Here is a 20,289-nt window from a genome sequence, read left to right as displayed (position 1 = left end):
AAACTTGCGCTGACAAACCCGTTGCACTGTTCGCTTTACTTGCTCGTGTGTTACAGTGGTTACCAGAGGATTACAGCAGGGGGTGCATCGGAGAACGTAGACCAGGTAGAGATGACTCATTTATAAAACTATAAAATGTAAACATATAAATAAACATGGAGACGAGAGACTTTGACATCAGGGCAGAAAAAACCCAGCAGCATTTTAGACTGTCAGGAAACAAAACCACTGCTGTTCACCCTGTTACCGGGTCCAACTGGTCTCTACACTGCCCCTACTGGTTCTCACATTAGACTCAGTCAACATATGGGAAGAAAAAAAGCAACATAAGAATAAATAAATAAAATGTGAGAAAGAAAGAAACTAAATTAAATGATATTGAATAAAAAATAGCTAAATAAAACATATCTATAGAGATTCCAGCTCGTCTTTAAACTTAAGATTAAAACAGCTGGCCGGTCAAAAGTTAGACCATATTCACGCTGAACTCTTCACCAAACTAGTTGCCTAACGAGTACATCAGTCGAGTGGCAGAACCTAGTTTACCTCTGCTTTGTACATTCGGATCAGGCCCTGGTTGACTTTGGACCAGGAAGGAACGGCGCTGATGTTCCACAGCTGGTTGGAGTGCTCAGCAAACGGTCCCGTCTTCATCTGCAGGACAAACATAACACAGCAACGACACATAACCCATTCATTCCTCATGAGGCTGTCATTGTCCACCTGAGAGACTCTGCTTCTCTGAAATGCTCCTTTTATACCCGGTCATGTTACTGACCTGTTCCCAGTTAAACCAGTCATGTTACCGACCTGTTCCCAGTTAAACCAGTCATGTTACCGACCTGTTCCCAGTTAAACCAGTCATGTTACCGACCTGTTCCCAGTTAAACCAGTCATGTTACTGATCTGTTCCCAGTTAAACCAGCGGAACTACTAAGTCACAAAAAGGTCCCTTCCTGCATGTGGCGTAGCATTGCATTGTGGGTAAATCCATAGCGATGGCATTAAGGGTCCTCTGCCCCGTCTGGTGTTCATACTGCGTCCATTGTTGCAGTGGATTTCTGCAGTATACTTGCATAAGACACAATAAAAACCCAAAACAGCCATAGTTTGGTCTCCATGTTTAACTGGCAGGTGGAGGAAACAGTTTTCTTCTTCACGCCGGTCTGGTCCTCTCTTCTGCTAAATACTAGTGCAGCGCCACCTCTGGTGGGAATGGGGAGATAATATTCTAATGGTTTGGCTGGTTTCACCAAAGTGCAGCGTGAACACGGTCCGCATGGATACACCCCCCTACAGCTGGACCGGGTCTGCAACCGGACCGAGTCCCCGACCGGACCGAGTCCCCGACCAGACCGAGTCCCCGACCGGACCGAGTTCCCAAGCGGACCGAGTTCCCAAGCGGACCAAGTCCCCGACCGGACCGAGTCCCCAACCGGACCGAGTCCCGAACCTAACCGAGTCCCAAACCTAACCGAGTCCCCAACCGGACCTAGTCCCCAACCGGACCAGGTCCCTAACCGGACCTAGTCCCCAACCGGACCTAGTCCCTAACCGGACCGAGTCCCCAACCGGACCTAGTCCCCAATCCCAACCAGACCGAGTTCCCAATCCCAACCGGACCGGGTCCCCAACCGGACCGAGTCCCCAACCGCACAGAGTCCCCAACCGCACAGAGTCCCCAACCGGACCAGGTCCCCAACCGGACAGAGTCCCCAACCGGACCAGGTCTCCAACCGGACCGAGTTTTATAGAACAGCTTACATTTGATTTTGCTGAAACCAAAATGTTGCCAAACAGTAGATGAAACTTTTCTTTGGAACAAGCTGCTGCTCTTCCTCCTCTATCATCTCCATGAAAGCAGCTGCATCAACATTAAAGTCGTCTTTCGAGACACATCAGTGAATTGTATTGTTAGAGCCAAAAGATGGTGGAGCGTTGCCTCGGGAATGTGGAGCCCCTCATTGGGAATTTGAGCCCAGCGTCTAGTTGCGACATCTGCTCGTCACAATTAGCCCTTCTTCTTTCTGCTTTGCTGCTAAACCACACCCCTCATCAGTTAACTGCCCTCACCTGCCACTGCCACCTGTCCATCATCAGTTCAGCCTGTATATATGCAGCCTCCACCACTCACTCATGGCCAGATTGTCATTGCCTTCATTCTGAACTGCATGCCTGCTACCAACCTGATCTGCCCCTGGAATCTGCACCCCACAGTCTTCTCGATTTCTGTCCTGGTGGACCAGCAATTGAACTGTTATCCAACTAAGTCTCTGGTGCTGCTTTTGGGTCCATCCCCTGCTCCTTACACTGCTTCACTCCCAGCCAAAAAGAAGAAGAGCTCTAAAAGAGGATAGCCAATCTGCATAAAATCCATGAGGCTGAAAAAGAACTGGACACAATCACACTTGGCAAAATTCAAGCCGCTGCCACCACCATGGTGGACCTGCTGCTCTGCGGCTGTGGATAGGTGCACTTCACCCTGGCTCCGCAGAGAACAAGCCAGCAGCTCGGGCCTCGCCTCACCTGAACCACTGCCACAGTCCTGCACCGACGTCAAGAGGAAACCCGGGAGTCCCGGAACCCGTTATGTGTGGGGTATTAACCCGGTCATTCCCAGGCGCCGCTGTGGCGTCGATAATGCAGAAAATCACAGAGATCCCACAGGTCAGCTGAGTCTTCATTGATGCAGGCACAAATGACATCCCTAAAACAGCCTGAGCTGTTAAAGAAGATTTTATTCTCCTTTTTAACTTTTTATACAATGCACCTATCAATGTGTTCATCTCTGGCCGACTCCCACCTGTGGCAGAGGAACAGGCTGCTTCAGTAGGCTGCTTAGCCTCCATACCTGGTTGTCCTCCGCCTGCATCTCACAGAGTTGGTTTATTGACAGTTTTGATGTATATGGGCTGCATAGACGCCTGGTGGGCTTCACCTCAACACAGCAGATCGTCGCTTACTGTCTGTTAATTTGATGTATGGCATACAGCACGCCCACATGGACTGATGTCTCCCAGGTCCTAGCCCCTATGGACTTAATTCAATGTTAAACAGCATTCCTAACCATCCTGGACTCTGACATTTTCCTCGGGCAACTTCAAGTCCTGTCATCATAACCAACAGAGAACAATACAGATCAAAACCTCAGAATATTTCAAACATGAATAACCTGAAACAAAACATCACAGATCATCGGTTTTCGCCACAAACTCACCCATCGCCACCAACATGGCCCTTTAAACACACGCTCTCTTTTAAACAAGTCTTTGACTGTTAATGATCTGATTCTAGACCACAAACTTGATGTCTTCTTCTGACTGAAACCTGGCTGGGCACAGATGCACCTGTAGTTCTTGTGGAGGCCTCCCCACCCAGTTTTAGTGTTGCTTTTTCAGTCAGACATGGTAGGAAAGGAGGTGGCATTCACTCACCTCCAAACCAGCCTCCTTTGATCACTCCACCATCTTTGAATCCCATGCAGCTGTTTTCAGCAGCCCTCCAGTTTGTAGACCACCAAAGAAATGTTCTGATGAGTTTTAATCAATCATCCACTCTGCCTGTAGCATGATTATCCCAAGCAGTGATTTTAACCTACACATAGACAAAGCTTCAGACCGTTTCAAAGGAATTTTTAAATATTCTTAATTTAATGGATTTTACCCAACAGGCCACACAGCAAACTCCCAACCGAGGACACACCCTGGACTTGGTCATTCGCCACGGCCTGTCCACCTGCGTGACCTCCGTTGGAGACATGGCTGTGTCCGACCACTACTGTGTGATTTAATGTCACTGCTTTTACCTGCGTTGTTGTTGACAGTTTTAACAGTAGACTTCAGTATAGCCTTGATTCGGTCGCCACACCCACAGAAAAAAAGCGTACAAACTAAACTTCCTGCTGCCTGGAGGAACCAGGAAATCAGAAAACTGACAAGAAAGAGCAGCAAGGAGGGAAAATAAAACAATTAACCACCAGATTCTTTGCAACCAGCTGAAAATATAAAACAATGCTGTGAAAAGGGGGAAACATTCCTATTTCACCAAATTAATCATTAATAATAAGCACAATTAAAAATCACAATCTGCTATTTATTTAATCCCAGTTCAAACAAACTTCAAATAGCTCCATCTGATCCACTCTGTGAGGAGTTCGCCGACCACTTCAGAAGTAAAACCAACACTATCAGGTGCAGCATTTCATCCTCCAGTAACACGGATTTTATTCCATCAGTGTTTTTACCCGAGGAAACACTGGACAGTTTTGTCCTGGTAATGCTGGACAAAGTTGTCTCCACAGTGAGACCCACCACATTAGATCCCATCCCACCTGCACATTTAAAACATTGGATGGATCTTTCAGAGAAGAGCTCCTGAACATCGTCAGACTGGGGTCTTTCTGCTGCCTTCAGAGCAGCAGCTGAAGAAGAGCAATCTGGATGCTAATGACTGAACCAGTACAGTCCTGTATCCAACCTGCCATTCTGACGCCACATTTATTCCACTTCATCATTTTTACATCGCCATAATGTTGGAGAGAAGTTCTGTCTGGGTTTAGGGCCAACAGAGACGGCCTTAGGAACCATCTTAGACTATATTGGGTGCAACGCAGATTGACAGAAACTAGCAGTCTGGGTGCTGCTGGGTCTCAGTGCAGCGTTGGACACACTGGATCACACTGTCCTTTAAAGAAGACAAACATCTGGCTGGTCTCTCTGGTGGTCTTCACAAATGGTTCAAATTCCACCTTACAGACACAACATTCCTGGTAAGTCTGGATCCATGATCCTCGAAGACATAAAACTGCATGTGGTGTGTCTCAGGGATCAGTTCTAGGTCCTGTTCTGTTCAATCTTTATCCCTCATCGTGGTGTCATCAGGAAACATGGAATCAGACTTCATAGCAATGAAGATGACACAGCTTTATGTCTCCATGTCTCCTGATGAAACACAGCTTTATGTCTCCATGTCTCCTGATGAAACACAGCTTTATGTCTCCATGTCTCCTGATGAAACACAGCTTTATGTCTCCATGTCTCCTGATGAAACACGGCTTTATGTCTCCATGTCTCCTGATGAAACACGGCTTTATGTCTCCATGTCTCCTGATGAAACACGGCTTTATGTCTCCATGTCTCCTGATGAAACACAGCTTTATGTCTCCTGATGAAACACGGTTTTATGTCTCCATGTCTCCTGATGAAACACGGCTTTATGTCTCCTGATGAAACACAGCTTTATGTCTCCTGATGAAACACAGCTTTATGTCTCCATGTCTCCTGATGAAACACGGCTTTATGTCTCCATGTCTCCTGATGAAACACAGCTTTATGTCTCCATGTCTCCTGATGAAACACAGCTTTATGTCTCCATGTCTCCTGATGAAACACAGCTTTATGTCTCCATGTCTCCTGATGAAACACGGCTTTATGTCTCCTGATGAAACACAGCTTTATGTCTCCATGTCTCCTGATGAAACACGGCTTTATGTCTCCATGTCTCCTGATGAAACACGGCGTTATGTCTCCATGTCTCCTGATGAAACACGGCTTTATGTCTCCATGTCTCCGGATGAAACACGGCTTTATGTCTCCATGTCTCCTGATGAAACACAGCTTTATGTCTCCATGTCTCCTGATGAAACACAGCTTTATGTCTCCATGTCTCCTGATGAAACACGGCTTTATGTCTCCATGTCTCCTGATGAAACACGGCTTTATGTCTCCATGTCTCCTGATGAAACACGGCTTTATGTCTCCATGTCTCCTGATGAAACACAGCTTTATGTCTCCTGATGAAACACGGCTTTATGTCTCCATGTCTCCTGATGAAACACAGCTTTATGTCTCCATGTCTCCTGATGAAACACAGCTTTATGTCTCCATGTCTCCTGATGAAACACAGCTTTATGTCTCCATGTCTCCTGATGAAACACAGCTTTATGTCTCCATGTCTCCTGATGAAACACAGCTTTATGTCTCCATGTCTCCTGATGAAACACAGCTTTATGTCTCCATGTCTCCTGATGAAACACGGCTTTATGTCTCCATGTCTCCTGATGAAACACAGCTTTATGTCTCCTGATGAAACACGGCTTTATGTCTCCATGTCTCCTGATGAAACACAGCTTTATGTCTCCATGTCTCCTGATGAAACACGGCTTTATGTCTCCATGTCTCCTGATGAAACACAGCTTTATGTCTCCATGTCTCCTGATGAAACACAGCTTTATGTCTCCATGTCTCCTGATGAAACACAGCTTTATGTCTCCATGTCTCCTGATGAAACACAGCTTTATGTCTCCATGTCTCCTGATGAAACACGGCTTTATGTCTCCATGTCTCCTGATGAAACACAGCTTTATGTCTCCTGATGAAACACGGCTTTATGTCTCCTGATGAAACACAGCTTTATGTCTCCATGTCTCCTGATGAAACACAGCTTTATGTCTCCATGTCTCCTGATGAAACACAGCTTTATGTCTCCATGTCTCCTGATGAAACACAGCTTTATGTCTCCATGTCTCCTGATGAAACACAGCTTTATGTCTCCATGTCCCCTGATGAAACACAGCTTTATGTCTCCTGATGAAACACAGCTTTATGTCTCCATGTCTCCTGATGAAACACAGCTTTATGTCTCCATGTCTCCTGATGAAACACAGCTTTATGTCTCCATGTCTCCTGATGAAACACAGCTTTATGTCTCCATGTCTCCTGATGAAACACAGCTTTATGTCTCCATGTCTCCTGATGAAACACGGCTTTATGTCTCCATGTCTCCTGATGAAACACGGCTTTATGTCTCCATGTCTCCTGATGAAACACAGCTTTATGTCTCCTGATGAACATGTCTCCTGATGAAACACGGCTTTATGTCTCCATGTCTCCTGATGAAACACGGCTTTATGTCTCCTGATGAAACACAGCTTTATGTCTCCATGTCTCCTGATGAAACACAGCTTTATGTCTCCATGTCTCCTGATGAAACACAGCTTTATGTCTCCTGATGAAACATGGCTTTATGTCTCCATGTCTCCTGATGAAACACAGCTTTATGTCTCCATGTCTCCTGATGAAACACAGCTTTATGCCTCCTGATGAAACACGGCTTTATGTCTCCATGTCTCCTGATGAAACACAGCTTTATGTCTCCATGTCTCCTGATGAAACACAGCTTTATGTCTCCATGTCTCCTGATGAAACACGGCTTTATGTCTCCATGTCTCCTGATGAAACACGGCTTTATGTCTCCATGTCTCCTGATGAAACACGGCTTTATGTCTCCTGATGAAACACAGCTTTATGTCTCCATGTCTCCTGATGAAACACGGCTTTATGTCTCCATGTCTCCTGATGAAACACAGCTTTATGCCTCCTGATGAAACACGGCTTTATGTCTCCATGTCCCCTGATGAAACACGGCTTTATGTCTCCATGTCTCCTGATGAAACACGGCTTTATGTCTCCTGATGAAACACAGCTTTATGTCTCCATGTCTCCTGATGAAACACGGCTTTATGTCTCCATGTCTCCTGATGAAACACAGCTTTATGCCTCCTGATGAAACACGGCTTTATGTCTCCATGTCTCCTGATGAAACACAGCTTTATGTCTCCATGTCCCCTGATGAAACACGGCTTTATGTCTCCATGTCTCCTGATGAAACACGGCTTTATGTCTCCTGATGAAACACAGCTTTATGTCTCCATGTCTCCTGATGAAACACGGCTTTATGTCTCCATGTCTCCTGATGAAACACAGCTTTATGTCTCCATGTCTCCTGATGAAACACAGCTTTATGTCTCCATGTCTCCTGATGAAACACAGCTTTATGTCTCCATGTCTCCTGATGAAACACAGCTTTATGTCTCCATGTCTCCTGATGAAACACAGCTTTATGTCTCCATGTCTCCTGATGAAACATGGCTTTATGTCTCCATGTCTCCTGATGAAACACAGCTTTATGTCTCCATGTCTCCTGATGAAACACAGCTTTATGTCTCCATGTCTCCTGATGAAACACGGCTTTATGTCTCCTGATGAAACACAGCTTTATGTCTCCATGTCTCCTGATGAAACACGGCTTTATGTCTCCATGTCTCCTGATGAAACACAGCTTTATGTCTCCATGTCTCCTGATGAAACACAGCTTTATGTCTCCATGTCTCCTGATGAAACACAGCTTTATGTCTCCATGTCTCCTGATGAAACACAGCTTTATGTCTCCTGATGAAACACGGCTTTATGTCTCCATGTCTCCTGATGAAACACAGCTTTATGTCTCCATGTCTCCTGATGAAACACGGCTTTATGTCTCCATGTCTCCTGATGAAACACAGCTTTATGTCTCCTGATGAAACACAGCTTTATGTCTCCATGTCTCCTGATGAAACACAGCTTTATGTCTCCTGATGAAACACAGCTTTATGTCTCCATGTCCCCTGATGAAACACAGCTTTATGTCTCCATGTCTCCTGATGAAACACGGCTTTATGTCTCCATGTCTCCTGATGAAACACGGCTTTATGTCTCCATGTCTCCTGATGAAACACGGCTTTATGTCTCCTGATGAAACACAGCTTTATGTCCCCTGATGAAACACAGCTTTATGTCTCCATGTCTCCTGATGAAACACAGCTTTATGTCTCCATGTCTCCTGATGAAACACAGCTTTATGTCTCCATGTCTCCTGATGAAACACAGCTTTATGTCTCCATGTCTCCTGATGAAACACAGCTTTATGTCTCCATGTCTCCTGATGAAACACAGCTTTATGTCTCCATGTCTCCTGATGAAACACAGCTTTATGTCTCCTGATGAAACACGGCTTTATGTCTCCATGTCTCCTGATGAAACACAGCTTTATGTCTCCATGTCTCCTGATGAAACACAGCTTTATGTCTCCATGTCTCCTGATGAAACACGGCTTTATGTCTCCATGTCTCCTGATGAAACACAGCTTTATGTCTCCTGATGAAACACGGCTTTATGTCTCCATGTCTCCTGATGAAACACAGCTTTATGTCTCCATGTCTCCTGATGAAACACAGCTTTATGTCTCCATGTCTCCTGATGAAACACAGCTTTATGTCTCCATGTCTCCTGATGAAACACAGCTTTATGTCTCCATGTCTCCTGATGAAACACAGCTTTATGTCTCCATGTCTCCTGATGAAACACGGCTTTATGTCTCCATGTCTCCTGATGAAACACAGCTTTATGTCTCCATGTCTCCTGATGAAACACAGCTTTATGTCTCCTGATGAAACACGGCTTTATGTCTCCATGTCTCCTGATGAAACACAGCTTTATGTCTCCATGTCTCCTGATGAAACACAGCTTTATGTCTCCATGTCTCCTGATGAAACACAGCTTTATGTCTCCTGATGAAACACGGCTTTATGTCTCCATGTCTCCTGATGAAACACAGCTTTATGTCTCCATGTCTCCTGATGAAACACAGCTTTATGTCTCCATGTCTCCTGATGAAACACAGCTTTATGTCTCCTGATGAAACACAGCTTTATGTCTCCATGTCTCCTGATGAAACACAGCTTTATGTCTCCATGCCTCCTGATGAAACACGGCTTAATGTCTCCATGTCTCCTGATGAAACACAGCTTTATGTCTCCATGTCCCCTGATGAAACACGGCTTTATGTCTCCATGTCTCCTGATGAAACACGGCTTTATGTCTCCATGTCTCCTGATGAAACACAGCTTTATGTCTCCTGATGAAACACGGCTTTATGTCTCCATGTCTCCTGATGAAACACAGCTTTATGTCTCCATGTCTCCTGATGAAACACAGCTTTATGTCTCCATGTCTCCTGATGAAACACAGCTTTATGTCTCCATGTCTCCTGATGAAACACAGCTTTATGTCTCCATGTCTCCTGATGAAACATGGCTTTATGTCTCCTGATGAAACACGGCTTTATGTCTCCATGTCTCCTGATGAAACACAGCTTTATGTCTCCTGATGAAACACAGCTTTATGTCTCCATGTCTCCTGATGAAACACAGCTTTATGTCTCCTGATGAAACACAGCTTTATGTCTCCTGATGAAACACAGCTTTATGTCTCCATGTCTCCTGATGAAACACAGCTTTATGTCTCCATGTCTCCTGATGAAACACGGCTTTATGTCTCCATGTCTCCTGATGAAACATGGCTTTATGTCTCCTGATGAAACACGGCTTTATGTCTCCATGTCTCCTGATGAAACACAGCTTTATGTCTCCTGATGAAACACAGCTTTATGTCTCCATGTCTCCTGATGAAACACAGCTTTATGTCTCCTGATGAAACACAGCTTTATGTCTCCTGATGAAACACAGCTTTATGTCTCCTGATGAAACACAGCTTTATGTCTCCTGATGAAACACAGCTTTATGTCTCCATGTCTCCTGATGAAACACAGCTTTATGTCTCCTGATGAAACACAGCTTTATGTCTCCATGTCTCCTGATGAAACACAGCTTTATGTCTCCATGTCTCCTGATGAAACACGGCTTTATGTCTCCATGTCTCCTGATGAAACACAGCTTTATGTCTCCATGTCTCCTGATGAAACACAGCTTTATGTCTCCTGATGAAACACAGCTTTATGTCTCCTGATGAAACACAGCTTTATGTCTCCATGTCCCCTGATGAAACACAGCTTTATGTCTCCTGATGAAACACAGCTTTATGTCTCCATGTCTCCTGATGAAACACAGCTTTATGTCTCCATGTCTCCTGATGAAACACAGCTTTATGTCTCCATGTCTCCTGATGAAACACAGCTTTATGTCTCCATGTCTCCTGATGAAACACAGCTTTATGTCTCCATGTCTCCTGATGAAACACAGCTTTATGTCTCCATGTCCCCTGATGAAACACAGCTTTATGTCTCCATGTCTCCTGATGAAACACGGCTTTATGTCTCCATGTCTCCTGATGAAACACAGCTTTATGTCTCCATGTCTCCTGATGAAACACAGCTTTATGTCTCCTGATGAAACACAGCTTTATGTCTCCATGTCTCCTGATGAAACATGGCTTTATGTCTCCATGTCTCCTGATGAAACACAGCTTTATGTCTCCTGATGAAACACAGCTTTATGTCTCCATGTCTCCTGATGAAACATGGCTTTATGTCTCCATGTCTCCTGATGAAACACAGCTTTATGTCTCCTGATGAAACACAGCTTTATGTCTCCTGATGAAACATGGCTTTATGTCTCCATGTCTCCTGATGAAACACAGCTTTATGTCTCCATGTCTCCTGATGAAACACAGCTTTATGTCTCCATGTCTCCTGATGAAACATGGCTTTATGTCTCCATGTCTCCTGATGAAACACAGCTTTATGTCTCCTGATGAAACACGGCTTTATGTCTCCATGTCTCCTGATGAAACACAGCTTTATGTCTCCATGTCTCCTGATGAAACACAGCTTTATGTCTCCATGTCTCCTGATGAAACACAGCTTTATGTCTCCATGTCTCCTGATGAAACACAGCTTTATGTCTCCATGTCTCCTGATGAAACACAGCTTTATGTCTCCTGATGAAACACAGCTTTATGTCTCCATGTCTCCTGATGAAACACAGCTTTATGTCTCCATGTCTCCTGATGAAACACAGCTTTATGTCTCCATGTCTCCTGATGAAACACAGCTTTATGTCTCCATGTCTCCTGATGAAACATGGCTTTATGTCTCCTGATGAAACACGGCTTTATGTCTCCATGTCTCCTGATGAAACACAGCTTTATGTCTCCTGATGAAACACAGCTTTATGTCTCCATGTCTCCTGATGAAACACAGCTTTATGTCTCCTGATGAAACACAGCTTTATGTCTCCTGATGAAACACAGCTTTATGTCTCCATGTCTCCTGATGAAACACAGCTTTATGTCTCCATGTCTCCTGATGAAACACAGCTTTATGTCTCCATGTCTCCTGATGAAACACGGCTTTATGTCTCCATGTCTCCTGATGAAACACAGCTTTATGTCTCCATGTCTCCTGATGAAACACAGCTTTATGTCTCCTGATGAAACACAGCTTTATGTCTCCTGATGAAACACAGCTTTATGTCTCCATGTCCCCTGATGAAACACAGCTTTATGTCTCCTGATGAAACACAGCTTTATGTCTCCATGTCTCCTGATGAAACACAGCTTTATGTCTCCATGTCTCCTGATGAAACACGGCTTTATGTCTCCATGTCTCCTGATGAAACACGGCTTCATGTCTCCATGTCTCCTGATGAAACACAGCTTTATGTCTCCATGTCTCCTGATGAAACACAGCTTTATGTCTCCATGTCTCCTGATGAAACACAGCTTTATGTCTCCATGTCTCCTGATGAAACACAGCTTTATGTCTCCATGTCTCCTGATGAAACACAGCTTTATGTCTCCATGTCTCCTGATGAAACACAGCTTTATGTCTCCATGTCTCCTGATGAAACACAGCTTTATGTCTCCATGTCCCCTGATGAAACACAGCTTTATGTCTCCATGTCTCCTGATGAAACACGGCTTTATGTCTCCTGATGAAACACAGCTTTATGTCTCCATGTCCCCTGATGAAACACAGCTTTATGTCTCCATGTCTCCTGATGAAACACAGCTTTATGTCTCCTGATGAAACACAGCTTTATGTCTCCATGTCTCCTGATGAAACACAGCTTTATGTCTCCTGATGAAACACAGCTTTATGTCTCCATGTCTCCTGATGAAACACAGCTTTATGTCTCCTGATGAAACACAGCTTTATGTCTCCTGATGAAACACAGCTTTATGTCTCCTGATGAAACACAGCTTTATGTCTCCTGATGAAACATGGCTTTATGTCTCCATGTCTCCTGATGAAACACAGCTTTATGTCTCCATGTCTCCTGATGAAACACAGCTTTATGTCTCCATGTCTCCTGATGAAACATGGCTTTATGTCTCCATGTCTCCTGATGAAACACAGCTTTATGTCTCCTGATGAAACACAGCTTTATGTCTCCATGTCTCCTGATGAAACACAGCTTTATGTCTCCATGTCTCCTGATGAAACACAGCTTTATGTCTCCTGATGAAACACAGCTTTATGTCTCCATGTCTCCTGATGAAACACGGCTTTATGTCTCCATGTCTCCTGATGAAACACAGCTTTATGTCTCCATGTCTCCTGATGAAACACAGCTTTATGTCTCCTGATGAAACACAGCTTTATGTCTCCTGATGAAACACAGCTTTATGTCTCCATGTCCCCTGATGAAACACAGCTTTATGTCTCCTGATGAAACACAGCTTTATGTCTCCATGTCCCCTGATGAAACACAGCTTTATGTCTCCTGATGAAACACAGCTTTATGTCTCCATGTCCCCTGATGAAACACAGCTTTATGTCTCCTGATGAAACACAGCTTTATGTCTCCATGTCTCCTGATGAAACACAGCTTTATGTCTCCATGTCTCCTGATGAAACACAGCTTTATGTCTCCATGTCTCCTGATGAAACACAGCTTTATGTCTCCATGTCTCCTGATGAAACACAGCTTTATGTCTCCATGTCCCCTGATGAAACACAGCTTTATGTCTCCTGATGAAACACAGCTTTATGTCTCCATGTCTCCTGATGAAACACAGCTTTATGTCTCCATGTCTCCTGATGAAACACAGCTTTATGTCTCCATGTCCCCTGATGAAACACAGCTTTATGTCTCCTGATGAAACACAGCTTTATGTCTCCATGTCTCCTGATGAAACACAGCTTTATGTCTCCATGTCTCCTGATGAAACACAGCTTTATGTCTCCATGTCTCCTGATGAAACACAGCTTTATGTCCCCTGATGAAACACGGCTTTATGTCTCCTGATGAAACACAGCTTTATGTCTCCTGATGAAACACGGCTTTATGTCTCCTGATGAAACACAGCTTTATGTCTCCATGTCTCCTGATGAAACACAGCTTTATGTCTCCATGTCTCCTGATGAAACACAGCTTTATGTCTCCATGTCTCCTGATGAAACACAGCTTTATGTCTCCATGTCTCCTGATGAAACACAGCTTTATGTCTCCATGTCTCCTGATGAAACACAGCTTTATGTCTCCATGTCCCCTGATGAAACACAGCTTTATGTCTCCTGATGAAACACAGCTTTATGTCTCCATGTCTCCTGATGAAACACAGCTTTATGTCCCCTGATGAAACACAGCTTTATGTCTCCTGATGAAACACGGCTTTATGTCTCCATGTCTCCTGATGAAACACAGCTTTATGTCTCCATGTCTCCTGATGAAACACAGATTTATGTCTCCATGTCATCGTCCCAGTGCGCCAGTGGTCTTTTGACAGGTTCCCGTGCTGGTGGGGTCCAATCCAGTCCTGGTGCACACGGCTGCCGTTCAGCTACACACAACGAGGTGTATGCGTGATGATCGAGACGGGTGTTGGTAATGTGTGTTGGGTGTGTACGTTCTTAACTAGTGTGGAGTTAAGTGAACTCCACACTAGTTTGTGTTCCATTTTATTGTCGGAAAAGGGCTTTGTAAATAAAGTTTGATTTGATTTCCTCATCGTCTCTTTACTCCTAGTTACAGACTGGATGGAGTCACATGACGTAGCGTACACCGCCTTAAAGGGACAGGAGCAGAGCCGACCTCCACGCGACCAGACGCAGCTGCCTCGCCGTTGGACCGATCCACGCCTGAGACTGGTGGAATAAAACCCACATGCCCCCCCGCCCCCCCTTCTGGACTTTTCTCTTTTAAATTATATATTCAGGTTATTTTAAACTAATTAACAAAAGCAGCTCAAAGGAAAAACTATGATGGAAAAGTAAACACAGCTTACCCATCATCATCATCCTCATCATCCCCCCAACTCCACCCTGAGAGGAACCCGGACCTAAACCCCAGGGCATCAATCTAAACCCCCTCCTTTTCCATCCTCCCCCCACTTCACTGCTGCTCCAGACACTTTCCAGGCCTCGCATGAGAAGACAGGGGGGAAGGGAGTGGGGGAGGGAGAAAGCGGAGGGGGTGGAGACAGCCGGAGTCCCTGGAGGACGGGGTGATTCACAGCAGCATGTGGGGAAGGAAGTGACTCATGTTCAGGGCCTGCACGCACACACAAAGGCCCTGTGTAGCGCCAGATACACATGCATGAAACATCCGTTTGTGATCCCTGGACGTACGTACGGCAAGCAGGAAGGGGACAAACAAGCCTGAACACGGACCGAGCAGATCTGAGACCACTAAGACCTCAGAGTTCCTGCTCATGTCTTTAACGTGGCTCCAGCAGGTCTACAGGGAATCTGTGTGTGTGTGTGTGTCCGTCAGGAATTACTTAAAGTGCAGCTTCGCCTTGACACATGCATTACATGCGAGTCGCCAGTAGGGGCAGTGCAAGCACCAGTTTGTCCAGAGGGAGGCAGGACTCTAAAGGCTGCAGAATGCCGAGACAGACACCATCTGCTGCTACATTTAAAGACGTCACTAGTTAGTTTTCAGCAAGAAAAACCGCCTGAAACCACAGGGGGCAGCAAAGAGCTGCATAACCGACATGAGACAGCTAAATGAACAAACCACAGGAGAAGGGGAGGAGGAGGAAGAAGGAAAAGAGAAGAAGGAAGAGAAACTGCAGCAACTGCAGGTGCTTCTGTAGAAAATGTTTATGTGTGAGCGTGTTGGAAACAACGTTCCATCAGTGTGTCCTGGTGTGTGTGAGCCCTGAACTCAGCACTGCCCCCTAGTGAATGAACTGACTTAACGTTACAGACATGTGGAAGTATGACAATGTTTGAAACGTACGAAAGGGGGCAGAAAGAGAACTTTAAAAAAAAAAAAAAGTTTTCTCCAGACAAAGTTTCTGCATAACAGCGTGTCCGTCCCATAGACTGTAAATAGAAAGATGGGCGGAGCCTCCATAACGTCACCCGTAGGTTTCTGAAGAGCTGAAATGAAGCTCGGTGGGCGGTTCCTACCATCACCATCTTGGCAGCATCATGCGTGTCGTCTCGCCCGGAAAATACAAATATGGACAAAGAGGTGGAGCTGAGAGGGGGGCTGTAAGAGTCATGGTAGATGATTGACGTCAAGCTACCTCCCAGTTTTCTGTAGCTAAGAGCTAACCGAGCTAACCTGGAGATAACAGGAGCTAACCAGCTAACGGAGGTAAGCGGGCGAAATATAATTCACGTTGTTAAATGGCTAAAAACCGCGGTTGTTCTACGTTCTTCTGACTTGAAGCGGGAGATCGGGTACCTGTCAATCAAAAGGACACGCCCCTAAATATGCCGAACTTCGACATTAAATTACTTTAAAACGAGCGAGTTAGAAAAAAATTTACTCCCCCCACAGTTCTTAAGAAGGTAAACCTGACCTATTAAACGTGTTTATTCCTGCTGTAAACATGTTTATTCCTGCTGTACACATGTTTATTCCTGCTGTAAACGTGTTTAATTCTGCTGTAAACATGTTTATTTTTGGTGTAAAAATGTTTATTTGTTGTGTAAACGTGTTTGTCTCTGCAGTAAACATGTTTATTCCTGCTTTAAACATGTTTATTCCTGCTGTAAATATGTTTATTCCTGCTGTAAATAGGGTTAATTCCTGCTGTAAACGTGTTTAATCCTGCTGTAAACGTGTTTAATCCTGCTGTAAACATGTTTATTCCTGCTGTGAAAAGGTTTATTTCTGCTGTAAAAAGGTGTATTCCTACTGTAAGCAGGTTTATTCCTGCTGTAAACACGTTTATTCCTACTGTAAACAGGTGTATTCCCGCTGTAAACAAGTTTATTCCCGCTGTAAACATGTTTATTTTTTGTTGTAAACATGTTTAATCCTGCTGTAAACAGGTTTATTCCTGCTGTAAACGTGTTTATTCCTGCTGTAAACGTGTTTATTCCTGCTGTAAACGTGTTTATTCCTGCTGTAAATGTGTTTATTCCTGCTGTAAAGATGTTTTTTTTTTTGCTGTAAACATGTTTATTCCTGCTGTAAACAGGTTTATTCCTGCTGTAAACAGGTATATTCCTGCTGTAAACAGGTTTTTTTTTCTGTAAACAGGTTTCTTGCTGCTGTAAACATGTGTATTACTGCTGTAAACATGTTTTTTTTACTGCTGTAAACATGTTTATTTCTGCTGTAAACAGGGAAACAGGTGTATTCCTGGTGTGAACATGTTTATTCCTGCTGTAAACGTGTTTATTCCTGCTGTAAACAGGTTTATTTCTGCTGTAAACAGGTGTATTCCTACTGTAAACATGTTTATGCCTGCTGTAAACATGTTTATTTCTGCTGTAAACATGTTTATTCCTGCTGTAAACAGGTTTATTCCTGCTGTAAACAGGTTTATTCCTGCTGTGTACAGGTTTATTCCTGCTGTAAACAGGTTTGTTCCTGCTGTAAACGTGTTTATTTTTTTGCTGTGAACATGTTTATTCCTGCTGTAAACTTGTTTATTACGGCTGTAAACATGTTTATTCCTGCTGTAAACATGTTTATTTCAGCTGTAAACATGTTTATTTCTGCTGTAAACAGGTGTATTCCTGCTGTAAACAAGTGTATTTCTGCTGTAAACAGGTTTATTCCTGCTGTAAACAGGTGTATTCCTGCTGTAAACAGGTGTATTCCTGGTGTGAACATGTTTATTACTGCTGTAAACATTTTTATTCCTGCTGTAAACATTTTTATTCCTGCCGTAAACAGGTTTAATTTTTCGCTGTAAACAGGTTTATTTCTGCTGAAAAAATGTTTATTCCTGCTGTAAACGTGTTTATTCCTGCTGTAAACAGGTTTATTCCTGCTGTGAACAGGTTTGTTCCTGCTGTAAACAGGTTTGATCCTGCTGTAAACAGGTTTGTTCCTGCTGTAGACGTGTATTTTTTTGCTGTGAACATGTTTATTCCTGCTGTAAACATGTTTATTTCTGCTGTAAACAGGTGTATTCCTGCTGTAAACAAGTGTATTTCTGCTGTAAACAGGTTTATTCCTGCTGTAAACAGGTGTATTCCTGCTGTAAACAGGTGTATTCCTGCTGTAAACAGGTGTACTCCTGGTGTGAACATGTTTATTCCTGCTGTAAACATTTTTATTCCTGCTGTAAACAGGTTTATTCCTGCTGTAAACGTGTTTATTCCTGCTGTAAACGTGTTTATTTCTGCTGTAAACATGTTTATTCCTGCTGTAAACATGTTTATTCCTACTGTAAACATGTTTATTCCTGCTGTAAACGTGTTTATTCCTGCTGTAAACGTGTATTTCTGCTGTAAACAGGTGTATTCCTACTGTAAACAGGTTTATTCCTGCTGTAAACAGGTTTATTCCTGCTGTGAACAGGTTTATTCCTGCTGTGAACAGGTTTATTCCTGCTGTAAACAGGTTTGTTCCTGCTGTAAACATGTTTATTCCTGCTGTAAACAGGTGTATTCCTGCTGTAAACAAGTGTATTCCTGCTGTAAACAAGTGTATTTCTGCTGTAAACAAGTGTATTTCTGCTGTAAACAGGTTTATTCCTGCTGTAAACAGGTGTATTCCTGCTGTAAACAGGTGTATTCCTGCTGTAAACAGGTGTATTCCTGGTCTGAACATGTTTATTCCTGCTGTAAACATGTTTATTCCTGCTGTAAACAGGTTTAATTTTTCGCTGTAAAAATGTTTATTCCTGCTGTAAACACGTTTATTCCTGCTGTAAACAGGTGTATTCCTGCTGTAAACAGGTGTATTCCTGCTGTAAACCGGTTTATTTCTGCTGTAAACAGGTTCATTCCTGCTGTAAACAGGTTTAATTTCTTGCTGTATACAGGTTTAATTTTTTGCTGTAAAAATGTTTATTCCTGCTGTAAACACGTTTATTCCTGCTGTAAACAGGTGTATTCCTGCTGTAAACCGGTTTATTTCTGCTGTAAACAGGTTCATTCCTGCTGTAAACAGGTTTAATTTCTTGCTGTATACAGGTTTAATTTTTTGCTGCAAACAGGTTCATTCCTGCTGTAAACATGTTTATTCCTGCTGTAAACATGTTTATTACTGCTGTAAACGTGTTTATTTCTGCTGTAAACGTGTTTATTTCTGCTGTAAACAGGTGTATTCCTGCTGTAAACAGGTGTATTCCTGCTGTACACGGGTTTATTCATGCTGTTAACAGGTTTATTCCTATTGTAAAAAGGGTTATTCCTGCTGTAAACATGTTTATTTCTGCTGTAAACATTTTTATTCCTGCTGTAAACATGTTTATTCCTGCTGTAAACGTGTTTATTCCTGCTGTAAACAGGTTATTCCTGCTGTAAACATGTTTATTCCTGCTGTAAACAGGTGTATTACTGCTGCAAACAGGTGTAGTCCTGCTGTAAAAATGTTTATTCCTGCTGTGAACAGGTTTAATTTTTTGCTTTAAACAGGTTTATTCCTGCTGTAAACAGGTTTACATTTTTGCTGTAAACAGGTGTATTCCTGGTGTGAACATGTTTATTCCTGCTGTAAACATCTTTATTCCTGCTGTAAACATTTTTATTCCTGCTGTAAACAGGTTTAATTTTTCGCTGTAAACAGGTTTATTTCTGCTGTAAAAATGTTTATTCCTGCTGTAAACGTGTTTATTCCTGCTGTAAACGTGTTTATTTCTGCTGTAAACGTGTTTATTTCTGCTGTAAACAGGTGTATTCCTACTGTAAACATGTTTATTCCTGCTGTAAACGTGTTTATTCCTGCTGTAAACGTGTTTATTCCTGCTGTAAAGATGTTTTTTTTTTTGCTGTAAACATGTTTATTCCTGCTGTAAACAGGTTTATTCCTGCTGTAAACAGGTTTATTCCTGCTGTAAACAGGTTTATTCCTGCTGTAAACAGGTTTTTTTTTCTGTAAACAGGTTTCTTGCTGCTGTAAACATGTGTATTACTGCTGTAAACATGTTTTTTTTAACTGCTGTAAACATGTTTATTTCTGCTGTAAACAGGGGTTTTTCTGCTGTAAACAGGTGTATTCCTGGTGTGAACATGTTTATTCCTGCTGTAAACGTGTTTATTCCTGCTGTAAACAGGTTTATTTCTGCTGTAAACAGGTGTATTCCTACTGTAAACATGTTTATGCCTGCTGTAAACATGTTTATTTCTGCTGTAAACATGTTTATTCCTGCTGTAAACATGTTTATTCCTGCTGTAAACATGTTTATTCCTGCTATAAACAGGTTTATTCCTGCTGTAAACAGGTTTATTCCTGCTGTGTACAGGTTTATTCCTGCTGTAAACAGGTTTGTTCCTGCTGTAAACGTGTTTATTTTTTTGCTGTGAACATGTTTA

The 20,289-nt window shown here is 43.2% G+C and overlaps 1 protein-coding gene across 2 annotated transcripts in view; it reads right to left on the bottom strand.

Moving 5' to 3' along the window:
- The window catches only part of ptpa (protein phosphatase 2 phosphatase activator), a 137,394-nt gene that overhangs the window by 15,370 nt on the left and 101,735 nt on the right, over positions 1 to 20,289 (bottom strand). For both annotated transcript variants that reach the window (XM_079257241.1, XM_079257240.1), the window contains one exon: positions 547 to 654. In XM_079257241.1, coding sequence (XP_079113367.1) covers positions 547 to 654 — 108 coding nt within the window. The remainder of the gene's footprint in view (positions 1 to 546; positions 655 to 20,289) is intronic.

Source organism: Telmatherina bonti, assembly GCF_933228915.1.
Source record: "Telmatherina bonti genome assembly, chromosome: 17".
Taxonomy (NCBI): domain Eukaryota; kingdom Metazoa; phylum Chordata; class Actinopteri; order Atheriniformes; family Telmatherinidae; genus Telmatherina; species Telmatherina bonti.
The sequence above is the reverse complement of the archived record's forward strand: the minus strand, read 5'-3'. Positions and strand labels throughout refer to the sequence as shown.